At 48.0% G+C, this 26,636-nt stretch overlaps 1 protein-coding gene across 4 annotated transcripts in view; it reads left to right on the top strand.

Moving 5' to 3' along the window:
- Nucleotides 1–26,636, top strand: part of stau2 (staufen double-stranded RNA binding protein 2) — a 72,553-nt gene that overhangs the window by 22,085 nt on the left and 23,832 nt on the right. For 2 of the 4 annotated variants that reach the window (XM_083668974.1, XM_083668976.1), the window contains exons 8-13: nucleotides 3,620–3,853; nucleotides 4,121–4,258; nucleotides 7,004–7,132; nucleotides 9,103–9,160; nucleotides 14,491–14,834; nucleotides 25,000–25,113. In XM_083668974.1, coding sequence (XP_083525100.1) covers nucleotides 3,620–3,853; nucleotides 4,121–4,258; nucleotides 7,004–7,132; nucleotides 9,103–9,160; nucleotides 14,491–14,834; nucleotides 25,000–25,113 — 1,017 coding nt within the window. The remainder of the gene's footprint in view (nucleotides 1–3,619; nucleotides 3,854–4,120; nucleotides 4,259–7,003; nucleotides 7,133–9,102; nucleotides 9,161–14,490; nucleotides 14,835–24,999; nucleotides 25,114–26,636) is intronic. The other 2 variants (XM_083668975.1, XM_083668977.1) reach the window with 1 other exon arrangement.

Raw genomic sequence — 26,636 nt, forward strand, 5'->3', positions numbered from 1 at the left:
TGATTAGTTATTAGTCTTGGGCTGAACAAGAGTTTTCCTCTTGTGGTGTGCTGGAGAGACCACACAGACACGCTTGCACGCGCACACACACATACACGGAATGTTAGTGGTTTCCTGTTGTCCTCCACATCTCCACACCTCCGTCACCCAGACTGGGTTTTACAGTACTGGCTCCCAAAATTGCTGTCTGCAGGCAATCCAATCATCCACCCATTCCCCTCTATACTCCTGAGTCCCCTCGCCCCCTCCCTCCCTCCCTCCCTCCCTCCCTCCCTCCCTCTGAGAGTCCTGTCCACTGACTTGCAGGCGATCTGCTCTCACCACTCCTCCTCCACCTTGGCCTGACCCCAGCTCTGTTAGCACGCCACCAGGCCACGTCCCTTTCCTCTTCTCTCCTCTCCTCTCTTCCCATCCTCCCCTCCCCTCCCCATTACCATCATTACTCATCACAGAGCATCGGGCCTCGCCATGTCAGTTTTCCCGCCATGTCAGTTCCCCTTCAGAGTCTTCTTTCTTGATCATGTTGGGAGGAAATGACACCGTCTCCCTTTGAATAACCATCAAACAAACGTCCACGCTACACAAAACATTCACAGTGGTCTCGTGTGTGAAAAAGCTCACACGGCAGCCATTTTCTTAATCATCACAATTCTACAGCGGGGGCATGATATGACCCATGAATCACTAAGCCGAGTGTCTGGTTTCCACGCCGCACCGCGACCAGGAGGGTCGTCCCCGCCGAGGACCAGACACACACACACACACACACACACTGACATAATCTTCCCTCTGTCAGGTGATATCAAACAGATGTCCGCATCAAAGGAGGACTCAATCTATAAATCTACTGTGTCTATGGGGACGTCTCCTCACCAAAGGACACAAGAGAAGAGGAGGCCCGGGCCAAGAAGCGAAGAGAACCACCCATCGTGTACATAAGTACCTTCCCTTAGGGCTTGTCCATCCATAACCCGCCACAAAAGAGCCTTTCTTCACTTCTACCAGTCTCTGCCATTGTCCCACCCTGCTCTGGTAGCCTCGGCGCTGGAGTACGCGAAGGCTCGAATGCACAGATCCCCGACCCGCCACTGGTATTAATGTCTCCATGAGAAGCAGAGAGAGGCCTCACCATGCAATGGGGGGGGGGGGGGGGTGAGAGTGAGAAAAAGAGAGAGAGAGAAAGAGAGAGAGAGAAATCAACATTGAATTACCAAGCGTTTCCTCCGAACAAACCTGATCCGTGTCGTCAGGCAGGAGCCGGGTGTGTTTGTGTGTTGTGTACGAGACGTGTCAGTGAAAGGAGGCGCTGAAACCCCATCGCCCTGCCACAGATACCATGTCGTCTGAGAGGAGCCTGACTGCAGCTTGTCTGCCGCCATCCAGCAGCCTGGATCCTGGGCCAAGAGTTGCCAAGAGCTACCCGACCTACCGTGTGTGTGTGTGTGTGTGTGTGTGTGTGTGTGTGTGTGTGTGTGTGTGTGTGTGTGTGTGTAGGCAGGCATATAGGTGTGTGCGTGCATGCACGTAGGTGTGTGTCCATGCGTGAGTGTGTGTCTGTTAGAGGAAATATGTTTCCCCCTACTTCCAGGTGGGAATGTCTCTCCATACATGTACTGCAACTGTCCTTACAGGACCCCATCACGGCTCAGATGACGGTACCTGTCACCTGTTTACTGCAGGCACTGTCACCTGTGTCGGGGGGATGTCACATCGGATAAAGGTTCTAACGAGCCCAGGGCCCATCTGTTCAGGGGGAACGTGTGTGTGTGTGTCACCTGCCGGCTCAGTCACCTGCCTTCAGGCGGACCACCGGCCACCTCACACCACCTTTTCCCCCCAGTAACTAACTCCATGTAACTATGGAGACTGTGTCCAACACACGTGTTGGACGATGAGGGGGAGGGGGAGGGGGAGGGGGATAGGGTGAAGAAGACCAGTGCGGTTGTCCTGTGATGTTGTGTCCTCCTCAGTTTCCCTGTCTCTTGATACGTTGTTTAATGCTCGGTAAGGTTACCGCCTGTCAAGCCTTATTTCTCCAGCCAAACCTCTTCACTAAAGTGACATGAGAGAAAGAGAGAGGGAGGGGGGCGGGTGGGGGGGGGGGGGGAGCGAGAGTGAGAGAGTGGGAGAGAGAAAGCCAACCCAAATGTAGTTCCAGATGCAGACCTGAGGACAGCTGCACAGCTGAGGAGGCCTCACCCTCCTCTGTCCGTCGTCATCCCTCTCCTACTCCATCCCAGAGGGGCAGAGAGGAACCATCTCTCCCTCAGTAAAGGCTGATGGGAACATTACATTCAGCTGTAGGGTCATAATCACATAATGCAGAAAAGGGGGATTCTTTCAGTCAGATGTAATGTTGAACAAGGAGCTGCCATGTTCCATTTCCTCGTTGGAGCAATGAGTCAGACCAGAGGGGATCCTCCGGGATCAGGGCTGTGGGGTTGAATGACTTGGACTGGAGTTGAAAGCGTTTCGGTCACACTTTACATGATGTTGAGTTAGGGGCTGTGTCGTTTCTTGGTGTATTTCCATGTAGCCACACAGTTACTATAGTATATAGTAATGACGTAACCTAAACCATGCAGTTGCTATGTGCATGCAGCTAAGTAAGCTATGGTTACAAAGAAGCTTTGGAGTAACTACACACGTTGCTGAATTTATCACTTAATTTCTTACACTTCTATTCGGACATTCCGCCTCACGTAAGGGATTAACTCCCTGAAAACAGGTTTTCTCTGTTTCATTAATTACTGAAATCTCAGTTTAGTAAAACTAGAGAAGAGTGATGATGGCTTGTGAAAAGACTTAGGTTCCTTATGTAACTGTGTGTGTGTGTGTGTTTGTGTTTGTGCACACACTTCTCAAGGCCTTGTAAATATTAGGTCATGATGTTCTGTGAAGCATGTGTGGAATGCTCAAGGCTCCTCTGCCTATCTGTACAATCTGTCGGATAATTCAACTTGGCCCCAATTAACTGCATTTAGTGGAACAGATTAAAACAATTTGTTTTCTGCACAGCAAATTAAGTTGAAATTATGGGGGAACTGCCTTGTGTTAGAGAGAGAGAGAGAGAGAGAGAGAGAGAGAGAGAGAGAGAGAGAGGGGTCCCTCATCCAGTGAATAGGCAGGGAAGCAGTGTTGGACTCAGTCTGTGAAACCCAATTCCCTCCAGTGTCCCCTCTGTAAAGCTGGGGAGGACCTCACCTGCTCCGCGCGCACACACACACACGCACACACACACGCACAGAGAGAGAGAGCCCTGGAACCACACAGGAAGTGGATGTGATTGCAGGAGCATGACATAACCCGAGCCGGATCTCACTGTTTGTTTTAGGTCTCCCAGGTGACCAAAGGCTAGAGAAAGGAAACTGATCTGGGATCACCAGAGGCTGTCGTCTAGGAATATGTTACAGTGTGTGTATAACGTGCTGTGTGAGTGTGTGAGTTACACGTGTGCATGGGTGGGTAGCACTGTGACTATGGAGAACAGATGTTGTACGGACCACCTGGTGTTTCTGCTTGCAAGCACACACAGATATATATATATACACACACACACACATATGAATCTATACCGATGGGGCAATGAGAGCTGTCCTCTCCCTCTGTCTCCCCCCAGGTGCTGAAGGAGAGCGGCCCCCCTCACATGAAGAGCTTCTTGACACGTGTCTCAGTGGGGGAGTTCTCGGCCGAGGGCGAGGGCAACAGCAAGAAACTCTCCAAGAAGCGTGCCGCCCTCTCCATCCTGGAGGACCTGAAGAAACTGCCCTTCATCCCCGTGGTGGAGAAGCCCAAGCTGCACTACAAGAAACGCCCCAAGACCATCCTCAAGGTAGAGATAGTGTTGTTCAAGGTACACGGGTTTGGAGGGGTTGTTGTTATTGTTGTTGTTGTTGTTGATCACCTCATGTACAAAAAAAACAAACCTTAGTTGATTACATTTGTGCACTAAACTAAATATGTGTCCTTAGTGATGCAATGGCACCAAGTCATTTGAATACTACATGATTTGGTTTTACATGGTTTTACTGCATCTTCACTCTCTCCTTCTCCCTCCATCCCCCCTCCTTCTTCTCCCCCCCCCCCCCCCCCCCCCCCCCCCCCCCCCAATCTCTATCAGACGGGGCCAGACTATGGACAGGGGATGAACCCCATCAGTAGACTGGCCCAGATACAGCAGGCCAAGAAGGAGAAGGAACCAGAGTACATGCTGCTGTCAGAGAAAGGCATGCCCCGCCGTCGCGAGTTCATCATGCAGGTACAGAGAGAGAGAGGCAGGGAGGGAGGGAGGGAGGGAGGGAGAAGGAACTGGAACTGGAGTACATGCCTCTGCTGAGAAGGAGGAAGGGGGGGGGGGGCAGAGAGAGGAGGAATGGAGATAGAAAGAGATAAACAAGAGACACATGGAGCGGAAAAGAAGAGTGTTTGTCGGGTAGAGAGAGAAGGGTGAATGAGGAGTGGACGAGAGAGTGACATGCTCAGAGAGAGAGACACAGTTGACAGCCACCATTTTGTTCAGCCACGAAATGTGATCACGGGGGTTGGCCTATGTCCTTCTTCCTCAAGTGTTAAAAGATCACTTCACTGATTCAGATAGTCAACGGAGGGGAAATTGGGGATTGGAAGTGGGGGGCCTGTTGGCCTTTGGCGTTATTGAAACCCCTGTTTGATTGACAATCCTATTTTACTATGATAGCTACAAGGCTTCACTGCTTACTAGCTGTGTTATCCATTTACTGCATGGGGGACTATCAGGTGGGTCTTTTAAAGGCACACGCCAGCCAGTTTTGCTTCTTGGCTTTTCCTGAAAAGCACAGAGTGGTGACGAAAGTAACGGCAGATATAGCTAGGAGCACATCTCAATAAAATGTGTTGAAAGGTTGTTTGGCATAAAAAAACAGTGAATAGGGTTATGTATTTGACTGTGACTTTACCAACAGGCCAGCCACGTCACACTTCAGAGCTCTGTAGCTGTAGGAATTGTCCCCCGTCACGGCATGTGGGAAATCGGTTTAGGAGGAGCTAAGAAAATGGAATGTATCGCCCCAAAATACACCCACTTTGATCTAAAAGGCCATTTTCTGACTTGAATCATTGTGCAATAACATTGTGCAGCACCAGTATGTCATATATCATTGAAATAAATGTCAAAATGACTAATGTGGGCCTTTAAGAACAGTGGCATGGCATGTTCTTACTCCTTCTCTCGCTCTCTCTCTCTCTCTCTACCCCTCTCCTCCCTCACTGGCTCTTTAAATATTTGAGAAGTTGTTTAACATCCTTTAGGTTTAATAGCAGTCTGTTTAATAGCAGTCTGTTTAATCCCAGAACAGAACTCCAGCAGCCTGCACAGTGCTGCACTCTCAAGTGAAACAGCCCACTGACCTCATGCTATGAAAATGCACCTTTATGATTGTATGTATGTTAAAGAAGTTAAAGTATGTTAAAGTATGCTAACCATACCCCAGAGAGGCAATGTAGTGAAACACGTCCGAGTCACTCAAAGGAGATCTGTTCCATCTCGTTCTTCAGCCCCAACCGTCTCTCCAAGATGGGCCGACTTGGGAATGTTCTTCCACCTCAATGGAAATCGGGTGCACTGAAGGTTCCTGTTGTCAGGGATATGTTACTGTAGGTCCTCAAGTCCTCAATCTTGACTTGCTTATGGCTAATTACTTTTGTTATTGACTGAGGAAGCAAGATCAATGGACGGTAATGAAGTGAAGTAGAAACCTGTGACCCCAGGGGTGCCTGAGGACGGACCGCAGTACTGTAATTCACTTTACTGCCTAACAAGATCAGTTCTACATCCCAACATATCCTATGTCCACCGCCAGTATTCAATGTTCCTCATCCACTCCAACTCAGTCCTCTGTCCTATGCTGTGATTTAATTGATTAATAGCCTCTGGTGGTTCTGAAACAGGGTGGTGAACCACCCGAGGTTTGATAAAACATAATCCATATTTCTAGTCACAAACCCAGTCTTTTATCTGTGGTCCACAAATAGCTGGTTTGGATTCACTAGAGTGGATCTGGACCCACCAGTTGGGTAACGATATGCATTCCCTGGCCCACTCACTGCCTGCCTGCCTGCTTGTGTATCCAATGGCATTGCTTGCCTGGGAGCATTTTGTTTGCGACATGACATTTTCATTCTGGGAGACTCTCCCTCCCTCCCTCCCTGTCTCTCCCACTCCGTAATCCCCCTCTCTTTCAGGAGACAGAGCGTCTCTGAGCGCCGGGCGGTAATTCGGCCCCAAACCCATTCTCCATGCCTCTTTCACGCAGGCATTAGGCCCTGCTTGTGTGTGTTCCTTTTGTGCGTCCCGCTCGCTTCTAAAATTTCCACATTGTTCCCGTTGGTAGGCAGCGGAGCTCAAATGAGTTTCTGTTCTTGGCCTGCTTTGTTTGATACCAGAGAGGTAGTGACAACAAAGCCGGTACCTTTTTTGTCCGATGGCTTTCCAGCTGCACAAGACTTATTTCAGTTCGTTTAAGTGTTACAGGTGTTTGGTCATTTATGTAAACCTTGAGTCAAGCCTACTTCAGATTGTCAAAGGAGCACTTAGTGACTTTGTCTGGCCACTTGAGTGGGTGCATTGAGGCCTGCTCATTGGGGGCTTGGCTCCTGGAATGTTGTTTGTACAGTATAATTGCCTGTTTGCCTAACTAAACGCTGTTTGATTTCCGTTGGTGGAATATCTGCTTACTTTCTGTGAAGACAGAATTCATGTTGCTGTCACAAGAAAGAATAAACACTGCAGGTTAGTGTAGGCTAATCCAAAGTGCAAGTCATGGTGGAATCTCAGTGGAATTCTCTCACTGCTCCTCAATAAAACCTGCAGCATTAATATGCCTTTTTGAATAGAAAGCGAATGCAATTGAACATTTTGTTGTTTATTTGTGTGTGTGTGTGTGTGTGTGTGTGTGTGTGTGTGTGTGTGTGTGTGTGTGTGTGTGTGTGTGTGTGTGTGTGTGTGTGTGTGTGTGTGTGTGTGTAGGTGAAGGTGTGTGGCGAGGTTGCCACGGGAACGGGGCCCAACAAGAAGGTGGCGAAGAGGAACGCGGCGGAGGCCATGTTGCTGCAGCAGGGCTACAAGGCCTCCACCTGTCCCCAGAGCCCCACCGAGGTCTGCCCTGTTCATCACACACTTATACACACTCATACACACTCATACACACTCATACACACTTATACATGTGTTAGAGCTGCAATCCTCTACTGTATCTGTATATGGACTCTATCTGTCCATAGAACCCCACGAGGGGCTAGCCATTCATAATACATGTATATAGATTTTTCTACTGTATATCTTATGTGCATTATTAATCCTATACACTGGTATACACATGTCCTGTATGTTAAAAGCTGGGTCATTGTATGCTGTTACATCTCTGCCTGCCCTTAGAGCCCCACAGACATGATCTGTCACTGGCTGTTCATCACATTCCTTGAAATGAATGGTCTTTCGCCTTCTAACTAGATGTGCGACTGAAGAGACCAGGGAAAACATTCCTCTCTGTATATATACACTCACTGAGCACTTTATTAGAACACTATACTAATACTGGGTAGGGCCTCCCTTTGCTCTCAAAACAGCCTCAATTCTTCATGGCATTGATTCCACAAGATGTTGGAAACATTCCTTTGAGATTCTGGTCCATGAGGACACTCAACGAGCACTTTATTAGCAACATGGTGCAACACCTTCTCATGGTGGAGGTGGTATAATGGTGTGGGGAATGTTTTCTTGGCACACTTTGGGCCCGTTAATACCAATCAATCATCGCTTGAATGCCACAGCCTATTTGGGATGTGGTAGAACGGGAGATTCACAGCTTGAAAGTGCACCTGAAAAATCTGCAGGAATTGCGTGATGCAATCATGTCATCATGGACCCAGTATTAGTATAGTGTTCCTAATAAAGTGCTCCGTCAATGTATGTTCTGCTCACAGCCCAGTGGTTTGTTTTACACCCCTTCATCCTCCTCCTCATTAGATCCCCCTACATATGCATGCAACCTCTCTGCTCCTGAAGCTCAAGAGAGCAGAGTCAGTATAGAAGGCCTGTTACATAACCACGCTGTCTCCAGAATACTCATCTTCTCCCCAGACACCTCATTAGCTAGATTAGGAGTCTCTCGACAGAAATCCTCATCTATTCCAGACAGCCATACCACACTGGCTTAACCCAACTCCTCCTCTCCTCTCCTCTCCTCTCCTCTCCTCTCTCTTCAGAATGAGTCCTTTGTGGAGCTAAACCAGCACAAGACCGCTGCTTGGTTGTCTTTGTACGGGGAACAGTGGAGTGGAGAACCTGTCGGACAGATCGTCACTCATTGGTTTGACAGCTGAGGGAGATGTCTTTATAAGGGCCAATAGAAAGCCCTCTCAGATCCTCTCAGACAACCGTTTGTGTATGTCGCTCGGCTCGCCTGAGACAACTCATCGGCTCTTTCTTTTGATAACTGTGTCATTAGAAAAAGGAGAGGATCCTCAAACAACCCTTTGCTCAGTCCCTCGAGCCAACTCCTCTTTAAATAGGTTTCTCTTTCTTTAGATCAGTCTTTAGATCTGTCCCTCCCTCCCTCCCTCCCTCTCTCTCTCTCTCTCTCTCTCTCTCTCTCCCCCCTGTCTCTTGTCTTTGGGAGCTCCGTCTCACTGCATTCCCACCGTGGGATTGTGGGGGATTGAGGCCGGAGGTATGGTGGGGGGCATTTGTTTTACGACCCGAGTCATCTCCTCAGCCGTCAGACCCGCGAGTGACGATTTGTTTTCTTATCGCCCACATGGTCGCATCCCGCATGTGTGTATCTACACCCACTCACGCTGAAAGTATGCCATTCAGTCTGAGGCTTTAAAAGTAAAAGTAGATACAGACCACCTCCTATCTTAAAGTATTTGGCAAAGACAGACACTCGGTTTCTCAAGATTGTCTCTTTGTAGTCAGAACAGTAGGAAGGAACTTGTCTGATGTGTGAAAAAAAGCTGTTTGTTAAAACTGGCTTCTCTTCTTTCTCTCAATGCTATGTCTCCCTCCCCCCCCCCTCCCTCCCCTCCTTCCCCTGCCTCCCCCCTCCGCTCCTGACGTGGCTACAGATGGACAACAAAGGCTGGAATGGACAAAAGGCGGCTTTTACTGAAGCAACAAGTAACAGTGAGTATCCCCCCCCTTCCTTCATTCCTTCATCCTCTCTCCCTCGCTCCCTCCCTCCCTCCTGCAGGTGGTTTAGTGGTGGAGATGGCCTTGCGTTTAATCTCTGTGACTGGTCAATGGGCGAGTGACTGTCAGCTCAATCGGCCGTGCGTCGGTGTGGGGAGCCTGCAAATGGAGGGCCATTCAGACGGGCTTACAGGCCTGCACACTGAGCCACTCTGGGGAGCCCCCCACCACCTTCCTGTGCATGGATGTAGCCTTTCACTCAGGATTAACACACACACACACACACACACACACACACACACACACTGATAGAGACATCATCATCCCTCTCACACACACACACACACACACAGTCTAAAGTTGACAAGTGTTCACGTGTTTCTTATGAGCATGTGTGTATGAATGTATGTTTGTTAGAGAATGATGAGTATACCTGATCTGTGTGTGTGTGTGTGTGTGTGTGTGTGTGTGTGTGTGTGTGTGTGTGTGTGTGTGCATGAGAGTAGCATGAGAGTACAGCCTGTGCCTGCGTGAGCATGAGTGAAATGTGCACCGCTTGCTTGAAACAATATAATTATATACTACCATTATGTAACATCGTCTGGATCAGTGAAGACTCGTCTTCATGAAAGGGTGAGATTAATCTCTACCAGTAGAGCCATTATGCGATTTCCCATAGATAAACTCCCTGGAGACATGGAGAAGAAAGAAGGTTTATCTTATAGAAACCATCAATTTCCTCCTCATAAACACATACAGTCCAAGACAAAGACTGGATTGTGCAGTATAATGACTGGGAACCAGTGAGCATATAATAAATTTTTCTGAGGATGAAGGATTTGTGAATTTATGATTATGCTGATTTGTATGATTACAGTGAAATTCATGATTAGGATCCCTGACAAACTACTGTACTGACACTGTGTTTAATGTCCTAAAAATGGACATAAACAGAAACATGGTGTCTGTTGGTGACGACAGCACAGCCCCACAGTGCAACTGCTATCTTAAGCTGAAATGCCGTGCAGACAAGCAACCCTTGCTTGTTACTGTCCATGTTGTCTCTCCCCAGAAGACGGATGTTAGAAGGGGTTAAAACTTGTGAGGCCGCTGACGTCCTTTGTTTACCGGCGAGCCGTCGGCCAAAAGAAATAAAGAAATTGCGAGAGGAAGTATTTATTGCCGTGAGTGGGCTTGATTTCTGTCCTGGTGAAGCCTGATTAAATGACACCATTACACCATGAGTGATGGCAGAGAGCTCTGGCCGCGCACGCAAAGCAAATAATAACAGCTTGGGAAAACAGTTGTTGCCATGTTGGGGGACAAATGATAGCGAAGCAGAGAAAAAGACTAACAGATAACGTTATTAGGTTTGAATTTGCTGTCGTCACTTCTCGCTAAGTGAGGCACTTGGCAGCTGCACAGCTCCAGTGCTGGGTAATGACAGTCTTAAAGGGGAATGTTTTGTTTCACAGGACATAAAAAAACAAAGTGAGGTTAGTCTGAATTGAGCAGTAATGCTGGTTGTTGACCCATGGCTGGCTTTGGTTAAAACACACAGATCCGTCGTTGTTGTAAGGTGTACAGTAGGTGGTGTTTGACGTAGTCCTGGATCTGTTGGGTGATAAACCAATGAGTGAAGTGTGGTTTCGGTCACTGCGGTACTTTGTGGAGTGAAGACAGCATGACAGACTGCGATGGAGGACGTGCCTTCATTACCCAAGCCCCCACAGCCTCCTGGGAAACGGAGTCTTCCTTATTTGGCGATAATTATTCCCACTCTTGGCTGGGAGCATGGCTCTGGAAGAGGGCCATTCCCAGTCATAGTTTATCTCACTCTCAGCGTGAGTCCCAAGTATCTGCTAATTAGCTCTTTAAACTCTCCAAACCGCACAACACCAACTGCTAATGTCCAAATAATGACTACATAAACACTATTTACAACTCATCCAAGCGGATACAGCGCGCGTGTGTGTGTGTGTTAGAGAAATGGGGGATGTTTTGGCCTCAGTTCTTATTGACACTATCCAGAGAGAATAGTACACACATAATTGAAATGACCTAGGAATCAATGTGAAGGCTCACATCTGACTCTCTCCAGTCTCCAGAGCTCTGTTCTCTCACCTCAAACCTCCCCTCCCACTGACCCTTGGGTAAACAAATATGGTTATTAGTGTGCTGATGAAGGAAGCCTCTGATCCTGACAGGGTGACGTGTGAAAATGGCCGTCCGCTTGATTAGTTTTGATCTGTGTCCAACGGGTCCATGTCACGCTGTAGCAAGCTGGAGTTAGGACCTATCCCTGTTTCTTTCTGCTCTCAGGGCATACGACGATGCACAGACAAGGACAAGGCAACGGTGTCACAGGCCATTCATCAACCCCCCCCCCCCCACTCCCACTTCCATACCCATCCCTCCCACCTTCTCTCCCTCCCTCTCTCTCTCTCTCTCTTCCTCTCTCTCTCACTCTCTTTCTCTCTGTTCTTCTCTCACTCTATTTTTTCTCTGTCTCTCTTTCTCTCATACTCTCTCTCTCTCTCTCTCTCTCTCTCTCTCACACACACACAAACACACTCCTGTCACACATACTATCATGACCTACTTCCTTTGAAGTGGGTGAGATTAAAGGTAGAGTGATGATGTTCAGGTGACGTTGTCTCGCTCCAGACAAGGCCATAGAAGCGCGTCTCAGGTTCCCTGCCATGAAGTTTGTTTTAGGGCTGGTTGAGAAGCATCACCATTTGACAAAACTTGGCAGAAATCCATCGACGTTTAGATTTGTAGGTCGCAATTAGAAATTGGATGCTAAGAGTTGGTCTGCAAGCCATCATCAGTCTCATGGTTTTGCGTCAGTGTGAGAGGGAGGTTGGGGAGGTAGAAGAGAGGAACTAACAGAATGAGAGAGAAAGAGAGAGCGAGAGCAGGATGCATAGGGAGAGCGGTATTAAGAGAGTGCTGGGAGAAAGCAGAGAGAGAGTAATTTTTCTCCTCCCTATTCCCATGGGTATTGTAGCAGGGCTTTTCACTTGAGTTGCCACATTTAATTTCCTGCAGAGAGTGTGTGTGTGTGTGTGTGGGTGTGTGTGTGTGTGTGTGTGTGTGTGTGTTGATTCTGTGCGTGTGTGTGCTCGCTCGTACACGTGAGTGTACACGCATGTATGTTAAGTATTTGAAGGTCTTGCTTCACAGTGGTGATTTATAGTGTTGGGCTCTGGCCTTATCTGTTTTAGATCAGGCTCATGCTTGGCTCTGGCCCCCTCCCAATACTCCCCTGTCCGAATGGACCCATAGTCTGGGTGGGACCCCTGGAAACCGCTACGGGACCACAGGAGTGGGCAGAGGGCCATACACACACACATACGCACACACGCATACACACACACACACACACACACACACACACGCACACACACATGCATACACACACACAAACGCACACACACACAAACACACTGATTCACACAGTCCTCAAAAAACACACTGATCACATACTCCGCTTTTTCTACCACCACCCCCCCCCCCCCCCCCTTCTCCCCTTCGTTCACAGCTGATGTCATGCTGGCTTACACCTTTCATTTTGTACAAAAATCTACTCTCTCATAATGCAGGCCTGCATGTTTGTACAAATTGAAAATTGAACTTGTTGTTGGACGATTTAACAAAAAAAATAGAATGTTAAGCAGATGTTCTAGATTGGAGACATGATACAGGCTGCTTCTTCCGAGGTGTGTGTGTGTTTGGAGAGAGACAGTGTTTACGTGTGTGCGTGCATGCGCACGTGTGGAGCTCACGTTAACTCAAACAGGAAGTGGGCCGTCAGTCATGCGCTCACCCCGGCACTCGCCCACAGCTGTTCTTCTCCACACACACACACACGCACACACACACACACACACACACGCACACACACACGCACGCACGCACGCACACACACACACACACACACGCACGCACGCACGCACGCACACACACACACAAAAACACACAGGCACGCACACACAAAAACACGCACGCACACACACACACACACACAAACACACAGGCACGCACACACAAAAACACACACACACACACACACACACGCACACACACACGCACACACACACACAGCTGCCCTTCCTGTCTCTGGCGACCTTGGCCGGGCTAGGAGGGCCGCATGGTTTTCACATCCACTCATCCCCACCTCCAGCACACCACGGCCAGGGCTCAATACGACTCCAACAGCCTCCTCTCCTCACCTCCTCACCTCCTTTCCTTCATGACCGCCGAGAGGTGGAACACCTGGAGAGGTTTCAACTGTGCCGCTTCCCACCTGTCATCACTTTCCAGATCAGTGATCGTCACGGTAATGGAGGAATGGATACGAGGGGGGAAATGAGGCTGTGTGTGAAGAGTGAGTTATTGAGACGCGGGCCAGGTCTGGATGGGGAACATGTTCTTGGAGCGCTGAGCTGGCCTGGCTACAGCATCTCTGTGGATCGGTGTTGTCTTATTTAAGAAAGCCAAAGACGAAGGGTGTTCTCCTTCTAAGATCACTGTCTACATCTACACTGACACTGTGCATAGATACATACGATGTATCTATCTGTCTATCTATCTATCTATCTATCTATCTATCTATCTATCGGGAGTTTGCACCCCCTGCTTTGGCGAGGAGCCCAGCCAGCCACTGAAAACCGATTGCGGTCTCACATTTTTAACGAACTATGGAATCAGCATCGGATGTGTTTTAGAGGAGATGTTTGCGATTGAGAGGTTATTTCCAACGATTGAGTTGTTGGTTTATTTTTTGAGAATGCTCGATGGCAGTTGTTTTGGTAACGGTGGGTGTGATTAAGCCCAGCGTGAGTTTCCCAGCTGAGGCTTAGATAAGTGTCAAGAACTGCCAGACCACATGAAACCGTCCTCTATGTTTGGTGAAGGAATGCCGGAAGGAGAGCCAACGCACGCACACACATGCGCGCACACACACACACAGGCGCACGCCACACGCCACGCATGCACACGCCACACACACACACACGCGCACACACACACCTTGCCTTCATCTGGCACTGACTGACAGTGGAATGCGTGTGCAAATCATTTTGACAGGTAACGATGTGTGCAGTAATGATCCTTTTCCTCTCTCTCTCTCTTTCCGTCTCCCCCTTTTCCTCTCTCCACCCCCTCCCTTTTCCTCCCCCTTGCATTGCCAACTTCTACCCCTCCCTTATATCACCCCTCACTCCTCTCTCTCTCCCATATCTTTCTTTCTTTGACTTCTTCCCTTCTCCTCCCTCCATCCCTCCATCCCTCTCTCCCTCCCTCTCTTCTCCCTCCAGCTTCGAAGGGTCTCCTCCACCTATCCCCTGATGTGTACCAGGAGATGGAGGCCAGCAGGAAGCAGGGAGGGGGTCCAGGGGCCCCCATCAATTACCTGACCCCCAAAGACATGGGCCCTTGCTCCGCCCCCCTGACCTCCGGCCACACCCCCTACTACAGCGCAGCTGGGCCCGGCCCCACGGCGACGGTGGCCACGGCAGCCATTGCCAGGGAGCTGCTGCTGAATGGCTCGTCTCCCACGGCGGAGGCCCTGGGGCTGAAGGGGAACAACTCTGCCCTGCCCTGTGTGTCCGTACAGCCCTCCCAGCAGCTGGAGTATCTGGCCCACATACAAGGCTTCCAGGTGAGGAGACAGAGTTATACACACACACACACACACACACACACACACACACACACACACAAGCGTTTCTGCAGAACTCGGTGTACTGTTGGGAAGTGGCTAGTACAGTTTGGTAACACAGTGTATCCGCTTTCTTTTCCCCTCTGTTGGAGACTATTGGCAGGCAGAGACGCAGTGCTGTAGATGGATACATGAGGAGGTCTGAAAACACACAGGTGCTTCTGTCATTACTGGGCAACACACACACACACACACACACACACAAACACACACACAGACACAGACATAGATACACACCCTCGCACACACACACAAACACAGCACACTCATACTGTGTGTGTGTGTGTGTGTGTGTGTGTGTGTGTGTGTGTGTGTGTGTGTGTGTGTGTGTGTGTGTGTGTGTGTGAGGGTGTGTATCTGTGTCTGTCTTAATCTAAGGCCTCCAATCTGCTGTGCATACCTCAGCCTGTATACCAGCGCCTGTTCATTTAAGCTGCAGATGCTTTTTATCAGCTCCAGCAAAAACATTTTATCTTAACCTGCTGAGGGCTCCTTTGAAAGGGCTTTGTTATTGCTCTGAGCCTTCCTGTGTATGTGTAACCTGAGAGAGCCCTGAAGCCCAGCCAAGCCCAAACACACACTCACACACACACACACACACATGCGCACGCACACTCACACACACGCACACTCGCACACACACAGCAGGTTCTGCTTAGAGAGGATGGGAAAGCTGGGTCTAACCCTCAGTCTATGTGTGTATGTGAATCAGTCCCACTCTCAGTGCCCTTCTTGTCCTCATATTCGCTCAAACTAGGGATACTGATTTGTGTGTGTGTGTGTGTGTGTGCTCGCATGCATGCGTGCGTGTGTGTGTGTGTGTGAGTGTACATTTTTGTTGATGTATGTGAGTGTATGCGTGTGTGGATGTGTCAAAGAGGGAATCCAGACTGCCAGACTGTAATTGAGACATGCAGACAATATGTGTTTCATTGAGTGGATGTTTCATATTATTTAGGGTTTGTAATCAGAACCATTGGATCATGTTAGGCGGATTTGAGGCTTATGAGCTGATTTTGATCTAAAGAGTTTTAGGGGGGCTTAACTGTTACCGCAGGTTTTAGTGTATTTCCACAAATGTGCACTTGTCTGCTTCTCCGTAATGGAACACACCCATGGAACGCATTTCCATATGGACACATTCTAATCGTTCCATCCGGCTCACGTTTGAGTCATTGTACGCAGTACTATGTTTGATGATTAAAAACCCATCGATTGAGAATGTATTTGATAGTGTCTATCCTTTCTCTCTCACTGGTATCTGTATAGGTTAGGGGAGTTAATTCATGACTATTTTCATTGGAAATTGTCTGAAATGTATCTGTTCTTCGCAGGCTAGGTGTGCGCGGTACAGGCTTCTATTCACATGTAGTCGCTTTGATCATGCAAATAACTGTTATTGTCTGTCTATGTTGCTGATATTGCCATTACAGTTGAAGTAAGCCATTCCATAACTGTAAGGTACATTTCATAAACCCGCCAGACACACACACGCACGCGCACACACACACACACACACACACACACACACATGCACACACACATATGCGCACACACACACAGACACACACACACACAGGAGAGCAAATAGTTTGTCTCGTCCATTATCCACATCATTACGTGTGTTTCAACATCCGGGTGTCTCTTCTTCGGAGGCTGCATGCGTGCTGACTTCTATTCGCATCATTGATCATGCAACTAACTGTTACTGTCTTTCTGTCTATGTGTGCGACCCATTGTGGTTGAAATGGATAAGCCATTCATAACTGGAAGGTCAGTTTCAATTCACTATGATGAGGGTGAAAGCTACTGTGAGGAGCCCAAATGGATGTGGTAGTCATGAAAATGCTTCCAGATTTGTTTCTATGTGTAATTTTGAAATTGTAACAGTATTATTTTTTTTTAAAAACAAGACATTCAGGAAAAGTCAGGGAAGGAGGGGGACATGGGTTTCACAACGGCAGAGTTATTTTATTATAAAGTGTCACACACCAGCCTGTGGATCTCCGTTTGGAAACTAGTGTTAAGCGGGCAACGGTGCACACATGCCGGTTTGGAGTTTGGAAGCTGTGTGTGTGTGTGTGTGTGTGTGTGTGTGTGTGTGTGTGTGTGTGTGCGTGTGCGCGTGTGCGTGTGCGCGTGTGTGTTTACTATTAATTTGGTGCAGTGTTGCTGGCGTGGTGGTATCTGCTGGAAGTAGGTCAGAAATACAGGAATGAGGGGGTAATGCAGAACACATGGACTATGGCTGAGCACTGACACGGAGCAGAGAATATACTGGGGTGTGCTGTCTGTCTCTGTCTCTCTCTCTGCATATCCCCCTTTTCATCTGTTTATCTTCTCCCCCTGTCCCTTTACACACACACACACACACACACACACACTACCCTGTCCTATCTTGGCATAGGAAGTCACACCTTCAATGATTTCTCCAACCTTCCTTGAAATCAAACAGTGCTTTGTAGATGAATAGAGTGAGTAAATGCAGGTGGGATCAGCGATAAGCCTTGTCCATTCGGTGCACAGCCTCATATGTATCGTTCAAATGGAACCTTGTGAAGTTGAACCTCGTGACGCAGGCCTGTAGTCATCAGCTACCCATTCAGTATGCCCAGGTAACCACCATTCTGCCATCACATCATTAATAGACTCATACCTTCTACCACTACTTCATTAAAATCTGGTAACTCTCCTCGTGTCCTTGAAGAGCCATTTAGGCTAAAGAGGTAAAGACAAAGTCAGAGAATGAGATCATTGACTGATGATAACCTAATCAGTAACATGTTAATTAAAAAAAGTTAGGCTCATATGAAGTTTTGGAAGATTGCTAATGAATTACACATAGGCCGTCTCTATCGTTGATGGGGACTTTGGGCCCAGACTGCACCTGTACAGCAAATACTATAGACTCCCTATAGGTGTACTGTTTCAGGCTCCCAGGCTCCCACCTGTTTCCCTTTCACTCTCTCACTCTCTCTCTCACACACAATCACCTCTCCAATAACTGGCCATTGACTGACGATGGCCTGGCTGCTGTGATCAGAGAGAGAGAGAGAGAGAGAGAGAGAGAGAGAGTGATGGTATGGGCAGTAGCTGATGCCTCAGTGACCAGCGTCAGGCTGTCTATCCAAATGACAGTGATGGAGATGGAGTGAAGGAGTTATTGGGGGTGTTGATTAGGGATGCACCGATTGATCGGTAATTGCTTTAAGATGTCAGATTATTCAGGCTGCTTCCGTATTTCTTTCACCGTGTGCGCCTCATAATTCCCTGGGCCCTTAAAGGTTTACACACATGCACTCATTGAGAAATTTATTAGGAACACCTGTACACCTTCTCAAGGTGGAGGTGGTGTAATGGTGTGGGGAATGTTTTCTTGGCACACTGTGGGCCTGTTAATACCAATCAATCATGGCTTGAATGCCACAGCTTATTTGAGTATTGTTGCTGACCATGTGCATCCCTTCATGGCCACAATTTACCCATCTTCTAATGGCTACTTCCAGCATGATAATTCACCATGTCACAAAGCGAAAGTCGTCTCAAACTGGTTTCATGAACATGACAATGAGTTCAGTGTTCTTCAGTGGCCTTCCCAGTCACCGGATCTGAATCCAATAGAACACCTTTGGGATGTGGTAGAACGGGAGATTCACAGCTTGAAAGTGCACCTGAAAAATCAGAATGTTTTCAACATCTTGTGGAATCAATGCCATGAAGAATTTAGGCTGTTTTGAAAGCAAGGTAGGCCCTACCCAGTATTAGTATAGTGTTCCTGATGAAGTGCTTGGTGACTGTATATGCCACATCATTGTTTTGATCATAATTTTGTATAGAAAAAAAGTTGTTCCATCACATTGTAGTTGTATGATTGAATTTGTGTACATTGAAAAGCATCATCAAAAGCAAAATATGTTTTATTTTACGCCACAGTACAAATATACAAATAAATAAAAAACGTATATTTTGTTCATATGTTCATATAGTTGCATCCCTAGTGTTGATGGAGGAGAGAGAGGGTGAAAGGTTTGGTTCATTGGTTCCTAGTGTGAGTTATACTGTTCACTGCAGGCTAGCCTAGTTTAGTGGACGGACACTGAGAAATGTTTTGGGACAAGAGATGCTGAAGAAGTTGAAAAAGTGGTGATCTAGGAATCAGTGTACCTAATGCAAATGCTAACCTTTACCGTTAGGAGGAGGAACACAAAATTAGTACTCAGCGTCATCTTCCACTTATTTGGAGAAGACATTGTTTCAGCATAACTTGAGCTTGTTTCTAAACTGCCTAGTTGTTTTGGGTGGTATACTGCACTGTAAGCACCTGAATTGTGAAATGATGCCTGTAGTTTTGGCAACTAATATGAAAGTAGCACCTTTCGGAGTGTGAAAATTACAGGACTTTTAATTGCCTATTAAATGGGGAAAGTGGTCCCTTATGATTCAAAGTGTTGATGGAAAATATGAGAGAACTGCTTCTCTTGTAATGCATGGAGATTAGTATGAGCCTGCATAGTTGTGGGGGAACACAGAAAGTGTATTTCTACTCTCAAGGGGAAGAGGAGATTAGATGCACACCAGGTTAGGGGTCGATCAGATACGATACAAGCCTGGGGGGCGGGGAGGGGGGGGGGGTGTTTGCACGCACATCCGTATGTGTGTGTGTGTCTGTGTCTGTAAAAGACAAGGTTAAACACACAACCGGGGTTGATCAGATGGGAGACAAGCTGCACCTCACATTAGCCGTACCGCATACCAGTGAACACGGACGTCATAGACCGCGCTGTCGGGGGGCAACACATGGAGCGCATCAGCGTGATGCTATCTGACATGTCCACCTGCTGAATCCATAGGCAATAACAGGGGAGATAGCCATCGATGGAGGCTATCCTATACCGATGGGCTTAGAGGAGGAAAGACCAGTTTCTGCTTTATTGGAACGGGCTTTTTACACCGTCACGTTGTAAATCCCATGTTAATGAAAAGAGTAGCCCAACCGTGGGGCTGATTGTTGATGTATGTTTCTAACATCTGCGCCCCTAAAACGGTTCCCGTGATGTCTCTGCCGCTTTCTTATTGTTTGTTCTTCTTCTGCTTCTGCTTCTGCTTCTTCTTCATTTCTTCTCTGGCTTCTTTGGCTGCGGAGGAGAAAACACTTCATATGGCGTTGGCGGCACCTCGTGCCCTGTCTGTCTGGCTGGGTTTACACTCTCTCTGTCTCTCTCTCTCTCTCTCTCTCTCACACACACACACCCCCTCTCTCTCTCTCTCTCTCTCTCTCTCTCTCTCTCTATCTATCTTTCTCTCTCACTCACACGCAAACACACAATCTCTCTCTCACTTCATCTCTCTCTCTCTCTCTCTCTCACACACACACACTCTCTCTTTTTCTCTCTCTCTCTCTCTCCTCACTCAATATCAACATCAAACGTTTTCCCTCAGTCAAAGACTCTTAACGGTTTGTTTCCATCACTCTTGCCCTCATCCCATTCCCTTCCCTATGTTTATGCAGGGATTTACGTTAGAAAATACATTTTAGAAGTGATAATCCCTCCGCGTTTGATTTCCGTGGCACTCTGATAGCTTCCAGCTGCTCTCTGTGGCGTATTTGTGTGAACAGCGATTTTTGAAAACAAGTTTTGTCGGTGGTATAAATCAGACAGTTGATGCTGCGCTGGCTCGGCGCACAGTCTCCTTGCTACATGGTGGCCCTCTGCGTGTGCGCGTGTGTGTCTGTGTGTGTGTGCTTCTTGTGTGTGTTTGTGTCTGTGTCTCTGTGTCTGTGTGTGTGTGCGTGTTGTGTGTGTTTGTATCTCTATGTGTGGTGTTTGTGTCTTTGTGTCTGTGTTTGTGTGTGTGTGTGTGTGTTGTGTGTGTTTGTATCTCTACGTGTGGTGTGTGTGTTTGCGCCTGTGTGGCGAAACAGAGTGATGATGTTATTATACCACAGTCAAGCCCATTTGTAAACCTTTAAATCAAATTCCATCCATCCGCCATCAGCAAGTGCCAGGCTTGGCAGAGAACCGTTATTTAGATTGTCAAACACAACGGGGTGCGTCAGCGAATATGCAAGGCCTAATACGATAAATCTGGCCTCTTTTACTTTGACAGCCCCTTGTGCACTGTAAGTGTAGTGTAACTGGATGGTAATCATTCAGCTATATTGTACTTGGTAGTAGTGGATGCCAGCGTACCGTTCTCAGTATTGGGAGTTGAGGGTGTGTTCACCTGGCACCGGGTCTGGAATATAAACAGTGCTGTTCCTTATCTTCAGAGAAAGGGATGTTCTCAGGAACTCTGTGGCCCAGTTTTAACAGCAGTTGTTGGATTCTAGCTGTGCTCTGAGCTCATACGCACGCACACACACGCACGCACACACACGCACGCACGCACACACACACACTTTAGTGCTTGAGTTTAATAATGAATGAGAACACAATCGAAAACAATTCAGTCATTGTTAATGTTTTATGTACCGTATCTGCTGTTGTAATGTACAAATGAGTAACTAATTTATGGTCATCAAACTAGTCATTGTAGCTACAAAGAACAGTTCGGGAAGGAAGCATTTGTATCCATAGACCAGGGTCCTACTCTAAACAAAATAGTTGAAAATAGACTTTCCTCCTGTTTCCCACCCAACGAGAATGCATGTTTGCATCTCCAAATGGTTCTGTCACATTATAACATTACCATGTGCTCTTTTTTAAGACAGATGTTGTTCTGGACAAACCCCACTACACCTTGTCTCTGGGCTGCTTTGGGCCCGTAGTAAATTCCATCAGTCTCTTTCATTCCAGCCCCTTGACAGGTTATTTCGGGGTCTAGGTTAGCTCCTTTGTACTCCTTCAGCCCCTCTCAGAGAGTTTGAGGAAGCGGTGGGCTTGTTGTGTGTGCCGAGCCTTTCAACTGCAGGAGAAAAGTGAAGGGTTGGAACAACATCGTTAAAGTACACTTCACCCTGGAGGACCTGCTGAAGAGGGTTGGCTGGGCCTTCTAATTAACTTTACGCTAACAATGCCACGGTTTCTCCGGTGAGGTGCTCGGTTTATTGAGAGTTACGTTTCTGTTTTGTTATATCTAGGTCATGAGGTATGGACCCTCCCCACACCCTGTGACCTAGACATGTGAAGCTATGGAAGGTTGAGAAAGATGGAGTATTCTTCATAAGGTTGGAGAAGAAGGGGTGTTTAACCAATTCCAATGATCTACACTTTGTGTGTGTGTGTGTGTGTGTGTGCGCGCGCGCACGCCTGTGTGTGCGCGCTGTTGTGTGTGTGTGTGTGTGTGTGTGTGTGTGTGTGTGTGTGTATCAAGGGAGCCTGAAGAAGAGCTCCCAGATTTAGAGCCAGGTGTCAGAGGTCGTTCCATGGTAGTGAGGTGGATCAATCACAGGGCCTTGCATAACCCCCTCCTCCTTTGTGTCCAGAGGAAGTGGATTAGTGGCTGCTGCTGAGGAGACCTGGGATGATTAGTTAGGCTTGTTTAGAATGCCTAGCTCTCACACACACATTGAGAATGTGCGTGTGTGCGTGTGTGTGTGCGTGCGTGTGTGTGTGTGTGTGTGTGAGAGAGAGAGAGAGAGAGAGATAGCGGCAGTGCAATAGAATTTCAAAAATTGAGATGGAATGCCTGCTGTTGCACTGCTTGCTGTTGCTGTTCTGAAGTCGCTGGTCATTCGATGGCAACACACATAGTAAACATTGTTTCCTTCAATTGATGTTTTCAATCCCGGGAGGCAGCTTCAATATCGACATAATGTCAACAAAAGAAGTATTGGCTTTTCAGAGTGTTTTTGACTGTGATTTCGCTACAAGGCTGTACTAGTGGCTTCTACCCTACAATGCAAGTGGCACATACACACACACACACACACTGCAGTATTTCTTGTTTCCATGATTTGCAGTGCTAACCAGAGGCAGTACCCTGTTGCCGAGTACCTTGGGGTGTGTGTGTGTGTGTGTGTGTGTGTGTGTGTGTGTGTGTGTGTGTGTGTGTGTGTGTGTGTGTGTGTGTGTGTGTGTGTGTGTGTGTGTGTGTGTGTGTGTGTGTGTGTGTGTGTGTGTGTGTGTGTGTGTGTGTGTGTGTGTGTGTGTTTACTGGTCTGAGGGGCCTCACCCTCGGCTGGGGGTCTGACAGCTAGCAATGGATAGACCAACTAGAGTCTGCAAACCAGACACCATGATTACACAATACATCACAGCCCAGTCTATGGACCTTTATCCTGCTTTAATGAGTAAGCACAAAGGACCAGCACACACGCACATACACATACACATACACACACACACACACACAGGACTCCACATACAGTACAGATACTCAAGCACACAGGATCATAGCCTTCATACATGTAACACACACACACACACACACACACACACACACACACACACACACAGCCACACCAGCTGTGTGCAGGGCTCCATTTCATACAGGTTGCTGTTTTAGTAGGAAGAAAGATACCTGTTAAATTAGTCAGTTTGCGGAAAAAGCCTAACCAAACGTCTCCCTTATTTGGTCAAGTAAAGTGGTTGGGTTTTATGGCAGAAGCCTGGGGAAATTTATGGTAGATTAACTTGTCACAGGGCTATATCCAGAGCTCAGCTGACCCAGCTCATCATTCATACACATAACAGATAGCATTCCACACTTTATCACTACAGACCTATCTCCCTATCAACAGGTGTCCACCGCACTCACAAGATCTATGTGTGAGTCTGTGTGTATGTCTGTGACGATAAAGTGGGTAGGTGGGTGTGTGGTGTCTGTGTGTGTGTGTGTGTGTGTGTGTGTGTGTGTGTGTGTGTGTGTGTGTGTGTGTGTGTGTGTGTGTGTGTGTGTGTGTGTGTGTGTGTGTGTGTGTGTGTGTGTGTGTGTGTGTGTGTGTGTGTGTGTGTGTGTGTGTGTGTGTGTGTGTGTGCGTGCGCGCGCGCGTGCGTGTGTGTGTGTATCTATGGGTGGATGCGTCTGCCTCTTTATGGGCAGGTTTCCATGTGTCTGGCAGGCCCAAGGGCCCTGCTGCTCCTCCACTTATGACCATAACTCACACAGAGACACACAACAGTCGCTCTGGAAGCCTTCAGTCACAGATCATATACATCCGTCTGCACACACACACACACACACACACACACACAGAGTAAAAAAGCGCATACACGTAAGAACACACACTGACAAGCACACAAACACTTTTGGACATGCACATACTGACTATAGCCTCGCCTCCACTTATCCCCTATCAAAAGTGACATGCATCTTATGCTCATCCTGAGTGTGAAGTATGTAACCATCCACTAATGGGGGTCTTCTTCTTGGTTTTCTAAAGCAGGTGGTAGATGGTGTGTCACTTTGATGAATGTCCTTCATTATCTATTCTCTATCACTGTTATAGAAGATGTTCCATTTTAAGGAAGAGTTTGGGATGGGTCCAGTTTTTAAAAGCAACAGATGCATTCCTATTCACTCACTCTGTCTCTCTCCATCTCTCCTCTCGTTCTCAGTCAGGGTGTTTGTACCATCAGAGGGGCCTGCAGCTGTCCTGAGCAGAAGTAGGCCAGGCAAACACTGTCACACACGCACGCACACGCACGCACACGCACGCACACACACACACACACACATACACACACACACACACACACTGGCCGGCAGAACTAGGCCAGACAGGCACTATTACCCAAGCCTTGGATCCCAGAACCAGTGTCCCTGAGGAACATCATGTCATAACAGCCTTGATTGCGCAGCTCTCAGGAATGCTTGCGTAGTTAACCTCTCAGGATGAGGGGTCGCCTATGATGTCATCAACCCCCCCCCTACCCCCTACCCTCCCACCTCTGCCATCCTGGAAGGGAAATTGGCCACAAACTGACATAATTACGCTCTTTGATGGCAATAGATTTACTCGCCGGCACAGTTTGACCGAGCTCTGAAAAAAAATGTGTGTGAGAACAGTTACACAATAGAGACGCCTGTTTTCTGGAGTTTTGCTGACATTCCATATCTACTGTATATGACATGATTGTGTGTGTGTGTGTGTGTGTGTGTGTGCGTGTGTGTGTGTGCGTGCGTGTGTGTGTGTGCGCGTTTGTGTCTCTCTCTCCTACAGGTTCAGTACAGCGACGGGCAGAGCGGTAAAGAGTTCATGACCTACCTGACCCTCTCACCTGTGCAGATGACGTTCCATGGCATCGGGAGCTCCCTCCAAGCCAGCCACGACCAGGTACGGGCACACTGGCACACCGGCCGGAGGGCAAGGAGAGACAGGGAGAGAGGCATGGGGGGGCGGGGGAGACACACACTGGGTGCAGGATAAGGGGCAGTGGGACTAGGAAGGGAGATAGGGGCAGGGAGAAAAGTGGGGACCACCTGTCCACATATTTATATATGCCATTTTAGCTGACGCTTTTATCCAAAGCGACTTACTTTGCAGTGAGTGCATACATTTTTCAATATATATGGTCGCAGCAGGAATCGAACCCACAACCTAAGCTTTGTTAGCACAATGCTCTACCAACTTGCCACAAGATGACCATATTCGAGGATATAGACTGTATGTATCACAAACTGCCAAGCATTACCCCACAACAGTGCTACTGGTTGTGTTCGTGCCAGGCTGACCTTGTGCCCAGGCTATTGCGCACACAGAGCAATATATGCCGGGAATAAGGACTCAAACCTGGCCTTGAGTGAGAGGGAATTCAATTCACTTTATTTGATTTCAGCGTATCACACAACCACGAGGCTTGGCTCCAAATCAGAAATGCGTGGTTCGCAAAGCACTGGGGGGAGGTGTTGTGGGACATGATTGGTCGGTCGATTAAGCCGATTAAGCCAATGGCTATACGACCGTCAGATTCTCCCAGTCCTTGTTTTGTAAACGAAAGGTCAAGTTTGATGCGTTGGTGCCCACCTGACCTTCTGAGCATTTGGGGCGGAAGTGTCTGGGAATGAGATTAGTGCCAGACGAAAACATATCCTTTTTTTTTTTGCTTTTCTTTTTTTAACTTAAATGAAGAGTGGCCATTTTTGAAAGGATCACTTCCCCCACCCCCTTGGTGTTCTCTTTCTGCTTGCCTTGTAACTAAAGTTTCAGCTCCCTGTGGTGTATGGTTCACGTTGGGTCTCTCTCTCTGATTTCGGCTGTCTCATACTCTCATTAACAAAGTGCTCTTGGCTCCCAGGGAGTCATCATTAATCACCATGTTAAAGTCCTCTAAGGACATCGCCACCAATTCCGTCTTTGTTCCCTGAAAAGAATCACTCTGCTACACTCTCTTTCTTCCCCTCCCACCCCTCCAAAATAATAAATAATTACCATACAGAATCTCGTTGGGATCTCCCTGTTTTTTTGTTTTTTTTCTTCCCCCGTTGGCGGCAGTGGTCCCGTCCCTTCCCTGTATTCAGGAGGTGGCTCTTTGTCCCGCGTCGCCCAAGCAGAAAAGCGGTTGCTTACGTTATCTCATCTAAACATAGGGACACCCCTTTGTTCGGGCCCTCCTTCAAAGCTTTTCATAAAGCCCTGTCCCAGAACCGCTGACGGGGGGCTCACGGCGCCGCCGGGCGCAAAATGAGAGCCAAGCAGCCAATATATAGGGCACGCAGGGAGCAGCCGCCCCGCGGACACACAGCTACCCCTGGGCCTGTTGTTGCCAAGAGCACTGGGGCATGACCGACTGTTAGAAGAGAGGGGCTTTCTTTCTTTCTCCCCCCCCCCCCCCCCTTTCCCTTCTGCTGTCATCAGTA

The sequence above is a fragment of the Argentina silus genome (assembly GCF_951799395.1).
Source record: "Argentina silus genome assembly, chromosome: 1".
In the NCBI taxonomy this organism is placed as follows: Eukaryota; Metazoa; Chordata; class Actinopteri; order Argentiniformes; family Argentinidae; genus Argentina; species Argentina silus.